This window comes from Enhydra lutris, unplaced genomic scaffold, assembly GCF_002288905.1.
Source record: "Enhydra lutris kenyoni isolate GAN:26980312 unplaced genomic scaffold, ASM228890v2 scaffoldscaffold28, whole genome shotgun sequence".
Lineage (NCBI taxonomy): Eukaryota > Metazoa > Chordata > Mammalia > Carnivora > Mustelidae > Enhydra > Enhydra lutris.
Window position 1 is genome coordinate 12,108,046 of NW_019154112.1, and position 12,801 is coordinate 12,120,846.

The following is a 12,801-nucleotide window of genomic DNA, read 5'->3' on the forward strand; positions in this document are numbered from 1 at the left end:
TGGAAGAAAAGCTCTCAATTTTTCAACACTGTGTATAATGTTAGCTGTTGGTTTTTCACATATGGCCTTTATTATGTTGAGGTAAATTTCTTCTGATCCCACTTTAAGAATTGTTGTCTTGAATGGGTGTTGAATCTTGTCAAATGCTTTTTCTGAGTCTACTGAGATTATCATGCGATTTTGTCCTTTGTTTTATTGATATGGTATATATAATGGGACAGATGGTAACTATACTTAATGGAGAACATAGCAAAATGTATAAAATTGTCAAATCACTAAGTCATACACCTGAAGCTAATGAAATATTTTATGTCAACTATATTCAAATTTAAAACAAAACTAATTTGCTAAAAATGTTCTGAAAGCAAAAAAAATGTAAATTTTCAGTCTTCCTTATCAAATAGTAAAATGAGGCATGAACTTCTCCCCTCAGACAGAAGCATGGAACACTTTAATATCACTTACAAGCCATGGGCTAATAATAAGATGGCATCCAGGAAAAGGGGTTCATGTTCCAAAAACTTCTGCCATGAAATACAGAATCACATGGCTTCCTTACTGCCATATATTTCCCCAATATTACTTCATATATTTTGCCAATATGACTAATCCCAGTATTCTACATTTTTTAGGTCAAAATCTTTCATTGGAATCATGGGCTCTTTAAAATAGAGTAGACCTCAAGACATCAGATTTAACAGTCTCTCCTTCAGATAGCAGTTATTAACAGTCCTACTTTGCTGTCCTCCTTCCTATATAACTAGAAAAATAATTATGTCCATGAACAAATGCCTCCTCCTGCTTTCCTTCTTCTTATTTTCTTCTCCTCTGCCATATTTTCTTATCCAATAGGTTTTCATCTCTTCACCGTAAGTAATCAGAACAGCTGTTCCTTTGGACCTCTGGGAATAGCTAGCTTTTTGTTTTTCCTACCAATTAATAGCTGAAGGTGAAAGAACTCCTGAACAGAAAGAGTCTTACTCTTAATCTTTATCAGTACTTTGGTAAAATATAAAAATGAGCTTTAAGAAGATTAAAAAGCAGCATTAGTGTCTCTAGTTACAATATTTCTGTGGTACGATAAATATATTTCCCCCATGATTTTATGTCACTTACTGGAGATCCAACTTTCCCTAGACACATAGGTAAAAAACCTGTATTGGAAAAAAAAAATTAAGCTTCATTGTTCATAGCAACAACCGAATGCAGCTGGAAAATTGTGGGAAACCAGTCTTTACAAAGTACCCTGTAGCTGAATATTCCTGTTAGTCTATCCATGTCATATCTGCATCTCCACCACTTACCTACTTTTCTTTCCCTCTCAGTGTTTGCCATGCCTTGCCATTCACTCCACTTAAAATGTTTCTTGGTCCTTCTTTTTTGCACAGTGTTTTTCTCCAAGGACTAGATGCTTTAAAATCTCCATGAGTCTTACATGCTTTTGGCTAACAGAGAAGCACACATTTGTTTCCTGGTCTGCAAATTGCTTCCTGGTCTGCATATATGTCTTTTGTGTGTCTCTCAATGTAGCTATCAATTCATATTCTCATTCTCCCTCCTTTTTACCTTCTCCCTGCCCCTCTTTCTCTCTGTTCCCCCATCCACCACAGCTAAAAATAATGATTGTGTTTTTAATCTATTTATTGCTGAAAAACAGTGATCACCATAGAGAGTAGTAAATTGATACTCATTCTTATTTATATTTTTGAACACTTCTTTTCCACTTTTTATAAATTTTTTTATCAGCAGAAAAACTTTGATATGTAGAAATCTGAAACACCTAAGTTTATGTAAGTATAACTTGAAACTTAGAAAAAGGGAGTCATTTTTAAATGACTTCAATTTCTGCATATGTGGTTGTGAGAAAGAAGAAGAATGGATTGCTCAGCCTCCTTCACCCTCAACATAGCAAGTATTTCTAGGACAGCCCTGCTTGACTAGAGGGTATGTGAATATATACAGTTTTGCCAGAATATGATGTAGAACTAGGCAGATGCCTGTATATGCCTACTAGCTTTTCTTAGATGCATAAAGGAAACAAGATTTCTTCAGCAATAAAATAATTTTCAAAGATTTTTCTTTCTGAGTGTCAAATGATAAATTCTGAAAATATATCTACCATGCTAGAATTATAACATTGGAAGTTAATTATACTAATTAAAAGAGGGTCAGGAAGGTCTCTGCACAGCTGTGATGAAGTGAAGCATTTGAAATTGTGGACAAGGGATAGCATCTGGCTATATAAACACATGGTTGTCGTAATGTCGATGTCAACAGAAAAGATGTGCAACCTCAGCTCTGAGATGTCCCAGAAAACACGTCGGGTAAACACAGGCAGAGGGTCTCTGCTTGGGTTCCTCAGGAATCCGAATACAATGTGGTTATTAACAATTTCTTGGCTATTCCACAAAAGCACTTGAAGAATTATCATTTTATATACAAAACCATCTCTAGGATATGATTCTGTTCTGATACCTTCATAAAAATGATTTAGGAAAAAGACCACAACCCTAATTACAATTCAAGTATTTTTAAAAAGCCTAATAAAGTTTTTCACTAGATAAATTATGTGCTCAGTCAAAAGAACTGTGCTGAGGACAAATGCCTGGTCCCTGTCCAGGAGGTCATAGAATGGATTTCTATGAAGGGCTCTCTATTTGTTGCCAAACTTGTCAGGGATAGGGGTTGTTTTGGACTGTTCCTCTGTGCCTTTTGGTGGCAAAAGAAAAGCACTCAGCTCACACTGAGGCTGGTGTTCCATCCCAAGCACCATTCTGTGTCAGTCAGCCTCAGCACAGTTTCACATGCAACTTCATGTTTCCTTCTTTAAGGTAGTTGGACAAATGAGCTTCCCAGCAAATGAGGACCCAGAGCAGTAAAAAAATTGCAGGACCATTATAGTAACTGGGGAGCTTTAATACAAAGCCTGGTTAAGTGACGTGCTTTAGCTCTGCACCTCCCCATGAGAGAAAGTGGATCCAGCTGTCACCTGTCTGATGAAAGACCAACAATGAGATTGTGCAAATAAGTGCTCCATCCCAAGTCTCCCATCCAATGGGCCATTTGATATGGCTTGTCTGTCTGGAGGTTGGGTCCAAGGATCTCTGGAAGTGAAAAGGAAATGAATAGTTGCCGGAAAGCTGGCTACGCTCTAAAATCCTAAACCAGTGCAAAGAAAAGTCCTCAGTAGAATAGCTTCATGCTGGAGGTTAGCTGTTCAGAGTGAGTTTTGGGAAGTGTGGCAGCTGAATCTGTCTTCTGAAGTGAGGAGATGGCCAGATTCTGAGGGAGGAGGAGGCCTGGTCATGAATTGGCTCCGTTCTCAATTCTGCTTTCCTGATTCTTGGATCACTGGCAAGGTTAGGCACCAAAAGGTCACTTCCTTCTAGTGCTCAGTTTCCCTCTGCTCCCATGAAAAGGAAGATTAGCAAAGAGCCACCAAGTAGAAGCCTGGGACCATCCCCAGCCACCACCACCCAGGCTCAGACGTGAGAATCACTGGCCATGTACTTAGCACTTCTTATTTAGAGACATTAGATGGTCGGAGTTCGTACTGAAATGTATCTAAAACTATTCAAACTAGTTTGGTTCCATAATTCAAATGACAACTATGCATTATAAATCTGTAAAGATAGGAAACTGGATCTGTAAATACACCTGGCCAATCTGACCTTTGTATCATCACAATTATTAATCCTGCTATGGGTTAATGTTAAAAAGGTTATTGGCATAATTATTTTTTTTTAAGATTTTATTTATTTATCTGACAGAGATCACAGGTAGGCAGACAGGCAAGCAGAGAGAGAGGAGGAAGCAGGCTCCCCGCTGAGCAGAGAGCCCGATGCGGGGCTCGATCCCAGGACCCTGGGATCATGACCTGAGCCGAAGGCAGAGGCTTTAACCCACTGAGCCACCCAGGCGCCCCATGGCATAATTATTTTAACAACAACATATTACTCCTCCCATAATTAAAACTGTTAGTTGCTAGATATTTTGCCCAAAATTCATGACATTTTGCTACAGGGAAAAATGTCACAAGTCTGGTCTTCTTGGGCCACTAGTCGAGAGAACTTTAGTAAGTTTTGGACACACTGCTAATCTTCCTTTGATGGTTGTTATGCTCTTTTTCACTTTGATGGGAATTCTCTGATGGGGTAAAAACGTAAATTGTAAGATTATCTGTAGCTTTTATTTACCTTTATGACTCTCTGGCTAATGATGTTTATATATAACCTGTGTCTTAATTTTTCCCTTGAGAGTCAAAATTTGTGGTAATTGTCTCTCCAAAGGTCAGAGAGTTTACAGTGGGATAAAACTAGGCTGTGTCCTAGCTCCTTCTTCACATTAATGTCTTGATACCACTTCTCGATGAATTGGGTATCTTACCATCTCTCCTTCCCAACGTATAGAACAGAAAGATAATAATTAATCTTTGTAGTATCCCCTCATAATATGACTTTATGATCATGAAACAATATGACCCTAAGTGATATGTCAACCTCTGATGTGATCATTATCTGCAAGCATGACTTTAAGTGCCCGATTTCAAAGTCCTAATTGCAATTTTTAGTAAATATCTGATTGACTCATCAATACTAATTTGTTACTTTGGATTAGATTTTGAAGCCAGTTTATCCTATAAGAATCACTGGAAAATTAAATCACTTCAAAGTTAGGTTTTTCTTACATACCAAACTTAAAAAAACACTTCATTGAACATAATATGGTTCAATAACCTGTTGATAATATTCTCTAAACAAAAGTCATCATTTTGATGTTCTATGATGTAGATCTTTGGGATCTCTGCCTCTCATATGCCCTTGTGTTGAACCAAACCTAACTCTGTGTTTTGAGCAAGTTCTTGGTGGTTCTTCCTCAGTACTATTCTGTGTGAGGGCGAGTGGTCCTCTGGATACACATCCTTCTCTCCTTCATCCTACAGATCTGCCCTTATTTCATCCCAAATACTTGCCCGTGAGTTTAACCTTGAACTTTATGCTGCCAAAAAACTATTCAGTTTTTAGCAGAATTATTCAGAGCTTAGACTCTGGGGCTAAACTGTGAGGATGAATCTTGGCTCTTGCCATTTACTGTCTTGTGTGATATTGGCAAAGTTAGGGACCTATCCTCAATTTCTTTATTTGTAAAATATAAATATTGATAGCACTTGCTTATAGGCTAATTTTGAGAATTAAATGAATATTTATAAATATTTACAAGGTTTCATAACACTCAGAGCTTAAAATTAATTTCCAAAACTTTTGTTCTGGGAAATCATATGCATGGAAATTTCTTGAAGTATAATGTTCTCCTTTTCTTCTCTTTCTTTTTTTTTTACTCAGCCAGTTCATGAGGTAGCTTCGTACTTGAAGTACAGTGCTTTGACTCTTGAAAAAAATGTTTTTGGCCATTGTATTTGGGTATTAAATACTTACTTGTATTCGGGTTCTCCAAAGAAGCAGAACCAATAGGGTGTGTGTGTGTGTGTGTGTGTGTGTGTACACACATAGATTTATTTTAAGGAATTAAGTCATGTGATTGTGGGCCTGGCAAGTCTGAAATCTGGAGGGCAGGTTAGCAGCTGGAGACCCGTGGAAAATTTGATATTGCAGCTCTAAACGTCAGCCTTTTTTTCCTAAGGCCATCAATTGCTTTTGTGAGGCTCATCACCCAGATTATGGAGTGTAATCTGCTTTACTCAAAGTCTACTGAGTTAAATGTTAATCCCACCTAAAAAAAAAAACTTCACAGTGACACCTAGATTGGTGTTTGACCAATACCTAAATACTGTGATCTAGTCAAGTTGAAATATAAATTAACTCTCACATTACCCTTCAACAAAAGACATAAGAAATACCTTTGTAGAGCTCAGAGGTTTTATAAGGAGGTTGTTGGTAAAGAATTCAATATGTAATTCAGCATGAGGTTTTGTGAGAGGCACTTCTTGGTTGGTCTTCTGCTTCTGTAGAGGAAATGCTGGCTTTTATCTTGGCACACTACAAACTATATAACTAATTGCAGTTTCTATGTGTACATTAGTCATTGGGAAGCTCAGAGTCATCATTTCCTACACTCTAGACAGGAGCCTAGGATATTGAGGCACACATTTCAGGTACTACATTAGTTTGTGTCACCTTGATTGTCTTTGCTCATTTTAAGGAATTTATTTATTAATTTATATAATCAGTGCCTTTTCCAGATATTCCCATTACATGCTTTTCTTTCTTTTCCTTATAAATCCATCAAGTTATTGTAATTCTGTTTGGTGGTCTGTGTGTCCCCAAAGCTGCAAAGTCCCTTGAAAATAGGAATCAAATATTGGTTGCTGTTGATTCATCACCTCCTAATACAGGATCTAGATGGTTATTGGCTCTAAATAAGTATTATTGAATTCTGTATATATTTTTATAAACACCTTGATTCTACCTCAGAAAAGCACAACATTCTTACTCCCAAAGATTATCTTCTAGTGTCTATATAAAATACTCGAGTTTTAGAAATGAAATTCTAGATTTAGGAGAAAAAGTGATACTAGATAATGCTAGGCATTCATCTGGAAAGTTGACAAAACTCTGAAGTGGTTAAAAGAATAGGAATTGAAATGCTGACCTTCAATTCCAATCTTTGTGATTCTTTTCTTGGTTGAGAATTACTTATTAAAAGTGAGCTGGCCTTCTTACTGGAGTTCTGTGGTTTTGGTAAGGATGGTTATACTCAGAGACAACTCTCAAAAGGTTTTTACGCCTTTTTATAGATGGTTGCTTTCAGAAGAAGAATTTTCACCATGAGTTGTGTGTCTTTATGTAAGAAATGCTGGCAGGTGTTTTGAGGTGATCTATTGGGTTAAAGACACAGATGCATCTTATCAGTGTAGTTGGTGTTCAGGTGTCAATCTATTCTGTCACCAAGAAGGTCAAAATATTCTCCTCAGCCTAACGTTAGACAGGTGGCTTCTTCACTTGGCCCCTGGACTCTGACTAGCAAGTTGTATGGTATAAATGTATAAGCAGGAATCCAAATCAAGGGAGGACTGGTAAACTCAGATTAAAGAAAATTAAGTGTTCTCTTCTACCTCGTAGTATTTACCATTTTCACTTTGGAATTATTTTTGTTTAAAAAGCTATAGGTACTGGTGGGGCACCTTCATGGCTCAGTTGGCTGAACATCGGACTTCATTTTGGCTCAGGTATGACCTCAGGGTCCCATGATTGAGCCCTGCATGAGATTCTGTGCTTAGCGGGAATCTGCTTGAGGTTTTTCTGTCTCCCTCTCCTTCTCTCCTTGCTCACATGCTCTCTCTCAAATGAATAGATACATCTTAAAAAACAAACAAACAAAAACATAGCTATTGTCTAGTATTAGAAAATCCTTTCTATTAAACACTGTTGGCTGAACATTATTGAAAAAATCTTCCATTTCCAGTGGGCTTCGTTTCTTCCCCTATGACAGTGTTGAATGAGCCCTAGGTGCTTGGAAAACAGCAATAGTCAGGAAATCCCCACACCCTTCCTTGTTCTAGGAAACAACTTATTGCAAAGGAACCACCCTTCTGACATTGGCTAAGACTCTCAGGTGAACCTCCTGCATACTTATGACAAAGTCAGACACAGACCCTTCCAATTCCTATTCTTTGTCTCAGAAATTTGTAAGTGAATTGCTTGTCCTCCCTCACAAATCTGAACAAAATACTTGCTAGCTTAACTTCACCAAACTTCAGTTAGATGTCTTGCTTTCCCCAGGCCTCTGAATTCTGGCCCATTTTTTAGTTTAAACAAGTATGGGAGATTAGCTAAGCCCTGGGAGGTTGAATAATCTCCCTGAACCATCTCTCCCAGGGTTGGCTGGCCACAAACAAAGACACTTGCTGTTCAACTACTCAATCACATCTGCTCACCTCACTCTCCCACATCTGACTCTTTCTAGTCTTGTTGACTCTCCCCTATGAAAGAAAAGCCCTTTCTGCCTGGCATCTGGGATGCTTATAGAGTTTACAGTTGGAGTGTCCTCCCTATTGCAATAGTCCCTCTGCCCTAAGTACAATAGTCTTTTCAAATGAAGTCTCTCCTTACCTAAGTCTGGATTTGTTTTTTGACCCCTGAATATAATTGCCGTTTTCATTGACTGACAAAATGTCTTCTATCTCAGACATTCTAGGAGTCTCAGTTCTGCTGTTACTACCTCAGTTACAAATTTAACTACGGAAGTGTGTCGGGGGAAGATGATTTTGTCATCATAGAAAACTGTGCAGATTGAGATGCTGGAGACATATTTGCTTTCGTAGTCTTCAATAAAGTAATATAAATTTGTAGACTTTAATTGATTTGAACATAGATAACTCGAGAAAACGAAAACTAGTAAACATTCTCTAAGAAGCTGAGCGTGATTTGAAGTTTTCAATCTAAATTTTCTCAAGCAGTGATTTACTGACGGCAGCTTTTAAAAATTGTGGCTGTTTGTTTTTAGAGAGTGTCTGAAGCCAGTCTGAAAATTCAGGTTCGCCTCTCTCTTCTGTCTCCTGCTGTAGAGGTGCAAGTAATCCCAAAAATTGTGAAACAGCAATTACATCTGAAGAGGATTTGAAAAGTAGAGTGGCGCAAATAGAACCACCCAGTGCACAATAGACCAAGTCTGTTTAAGATCACTTGCTATTTTGATCAGCCATGCTTTTCTGCCACAATTAGCTACTGGCCTCATGGCAGCTGGTGACGCATGTACCGTTTTATGCTTCTACTACTAGCCTGAAAAACATCTCCATGAATTTTTGGTTATTTGGTTTGGGAACTTAATAATATAGAAGGAACAGTAGAAACTTTATGGTATCATGGGAATGAGCCAAGTACAAGTGAGAGGATGGGGGCCCTAATATTGGGTCTGTCGTTTACTTATGGTGACCTTAGGTTGCTTAACCTCTCTGAGTCTCCATTTTTGAAGGATAATTAATTCCTGCCTCATGTGGTAATCGTAAGGACAAAAAAGACAATATAGGGTAGTAAGAGCTTATAATGTTTAAATAATATTATCACTTTTACATTTGTATTTTCCATCTTTAGTGGATTGTGAGCTCCCTAAAACACAGGTCCTATATCCTCCTAATAAACAAGTAAATACCTAATAGTTATTCAAAAAGCACTTTTGAGTGTATAACTTGATGTGAATGCAGGACTGTCAGCAATTCTAAAATAAATTCCACAAATAATTCAACAAACATTTATTGTGTGAACATTATTGTGCTAGGTCCCTTAAGAGATACAAAAATGGATCAGACACGAATCCTGCCTTCCAGGCACTTACAGTCCACCAGAGGATATCAGAAATGTGTATAAATAACAAGGTAGAAGTTCTTTTAAAAAGTCCTAAGAGAGGTACAGAAGCATTGCCATAAGAGTTCACAGGAGAAATTAGTTCTAGCTTGGAAGATCATGAAAAACTTTGTGAAGATGAAATATGAGGTGGACCTTGAAGCATAGATAAAATTAGATGTGGTGGGAGGGGAAGGACTACCAGTCTAAGGGCACAGAATTCTTGGCAGGTCGTGAGTACAGTGGGCTCAGAGAGAATTGCCCAGGACTGTCAGAGGGGACAACTGCAAGTCAGCTTTGGCAGAGTACACATGTGTGCACATGGAGTGGAAACTTGTAAAAAATGGGCTAAAATGAGAGCTTCCTTAAAATTATGCTTCCTTGGTACTTATTGACCTGCCTGCGTTGTTTTCCTTATAGATTAAAAAAACAAATGAAAAGCACCAATACAACTTGGCATCCCTTGTAAAATAACAAAAAAAAATTGGCCCTAACATTTTCAAGTATGCAATTTCTGGTTAACTTTCATATATTAATCTGATATTGAGTTACTAGAACTAGAGAAAAATAGAGTTGAAAAAAATATAAGATTTCATTTTATGGCAGTGACTATTGTAGTTTTACAAGAAATATTAGTCTAATATATTGAATTTGGTTTTTAAACATAGAATTTATGTTTTTAAATATACGCTTATTGAGGGTTTTTTTTTTTTTTTAGTCAAGATTTTACAGTTTGAAATGGGAAACTCTCTACATGGTTTTCATTCACTCTATAGGTTACTGTGATGGAGCTAAGCATGTGTATATATATGTAGGTGTATATAAATACACACACATACATATGTAGGTATATATATACACACACATACATACATATATGCATATGTATGTATTTATAGATACATGGATATAGAAAGAGAATGAGAGAGAAATTTACTAAATATTCCTATCACCAGAAAGTCTTCTTATAAATTTAATAAACATTTAATATTACAATTACATTATAATTAGCATGAAGTTTATTCTATAGAAAAATCACTCCTTAGTTATATTTTGATTTTGCTTTTATTTTTAAAATCTGGTTAAAAATATATTTTTTAACATCTTTACATTGAGAACAGTATAAGTATCTGACAGTTCAGCCTGAGCTGGGCGGTTTTTAAGGCTCTAGCTTCGGGGTGCACTTGAGTGTTGAAGCACCTTTGTCTCTGCCTGGACTCATGGCCTGCGGGGCCGGGTCCCCCAGGTCACGGGTAGCCGGAGCCAGCTCACTTGAGTTTCTGACAGACCACACAAGACCATGCAGCTTAGGTCTAACAACAAACTAAATAAACATTCTAGGAGTTCTGAAGACTCTCCTCTCCTTTCCACTCTTTATACTCCCCTTAGATTGAAAGACAATCTCATCATCCATTGAAAGGATGACAAAATAGCCAAAACCCTTTGCACATTGTTTCATTAATGAAGCTTTGAGAAAGCAGGAGACTTCACTGGTGTGGCCTTCTACTACAGAGGACACTAGGGACCAGCTCACCTCAGACTTCCCACTTCTCAAACCAGAGAGAAAGCATCTACCAAATATATCCACTCCCCTTTTCCTTCTGCTAGAGAATATACAGAGAAGATTTTTTTAAAATCCTGAATAAGTTCATTGTTTTGTACGCTATGAAGAACTACAGTACAAGTAGTTTCTTTTGTGAAACATGCAATGGACTTCATTATTTATAATAAACATTTTCCCTGTATTATTTTTTGTATGGCAACTTAGTGTTTTCTACTAGTAGTTGTCTTTTTGCCACAAGATAGGAAAAAAAAGTATGTAAGACTATGATGGCAGATTTCTAACAAGCCCCATTTACATGTTACATTGTTCCAAAGGATGCTTGAGTAGAAAATACAGAAGCACTATACAAACCTACTATTACATTTGAGAAATCATTAGCCTCAAAGGAGTAATAACGGTATGCTATTAAAACTGTGAATACATTTTCAGTATCTGTATTCAAAAAAAAACTTTGTAAATATGTAAATTCCTGTTCAACAAATCCAAAATAAAATGCACTAAAAAACTGATATGTAGACAAAAGTTTATTTACACCATACAACATTTTAAATATTTTATACACAGTTGCAGCAGAGAAAGCTACTCAGAGCTTTCTGGAGAAAACTGCAATAATAAAGATGTGAAATATATTATTCATATAAAAGTGAGATTATTACTTTATTGCATTTAAAGCAATGAAGAATGTAGCTCAACAAACATTCATTTAATGACAAAAACTTTGCTTTTATATTATAAAGTAAAAAGTGTAGTAATGGCCAAACAGACTGTTATAAACTTTAAAAACTGCATAAATATATACATTGTGCTTCATGGTGAAGTTTTTTGAAAACTAAACCATATGAAGCGGTTACAACATGAATCGTTGCTTGAGGTTTATCTATAAAGATTACCTTACAAATCCATTCCACGGGTACTTACAACACAGGATGGTCAGAACTGTACACCTGGTCCTCTCTCCACTAGCCTGACTAGTGAGAAGTTACCATATGCAAACACCACTGACATTTGGCACATGAAGGTCCTGACATAGGATAGTCACACTGTCCAGATAGAAATGTCAGGCTTCCCAAGTCTTAAGTGTCAGTGCAATAAATTGTTTTATATCCACCTCAGTCCATTTTGATTCTGTTAAACTTCTGTTTGAAAGTCACCCTCTTGCACATCCAGAGGCAAATTCAGACACTTCTCCCACTCTGCTGGCCTCAGTTCCAAAGCATCCTTTGCCTCTGTATCTAAGACATTGATTGTGGTGTAATGTTGGTATTCACTGGGGTTTTTGAAAGTGTCCCATGGATTCTTGTTTGGTGCTGGGTTTTCCTGTTGAGAAGAGAGGAGAAGAGAGTCATTATTGGATGACGAGGCTTACTGCTTGTTGAAGTTCCCAGGAAGCAAGCATGTTTGTGACCTTAATCCAGTTTACATGATTCAGAGATGATTTGAAATTGTGGGCAGCTGCAGGAAATGGTTTTGATTTTAGTTTTCTTTCATCGAACAAACTGATGAACACCTTCTTTATGTTATCCTAAAATTTTCCAGCAATCAAAGGAATTGAATAATTTATGGAAGACAAAGTAGATGATGTTTTGTTTTGGGTATCTTGTGAAATGTCAGTATAGCTCCCTCAGGTAGAAAGGAGTGTTCCTGCTAAGACTAAATGTAGAAAATTTAAGTATTTGGGCAGAATCTTTGGTGAAATAAAATTTGAAGATATGTAAGGGGGCATGTTAGGTAATAATAAAAACAGTCCCCAAACTGGCCTTATTTAATAAAGCTGGATTTCATTACCTTTGCTTAGTTTTTAGGAAATTATCCTTTTTAGAACATTAACATGCTACTATGTCCCTTGCGTAATCTATTTTTTCCCTGCTGTCTATTCCCCACAATTTTCTATGTGTTTGGGCAGCACACTAATTCAGCAAAAATCATTCTTCCCTTCAA

At 37.0% G+C, this 12,801-nt stretch overlaps 1 protein-coding gene across 1 annotated transcript in view; it reads right to left on the reverse strand.

Moving 5' to 3' along the window:
• Positions 1–11,374: 11,374 nt before the first annotated feature.
• LOC111152280 (adhesion G protein-coupled receptor B3) overlaps positions 11,375–12,801 on the reverse strand; it is a 724,443-nt gene continuing 723,016 nt past the window's right edge. The window contains exon 32 of the mRNA XM_022510749.1: positions 11,375–12,180. Coding sequence (XP_022366457.1) covers positions 11,992–12,180 — 189 coding nt within the window. The 3' untranslated portion in view covers positions 11,375–11,991. The remainder of the gene's footprint in view (positions 12,181–12,801) is intronic.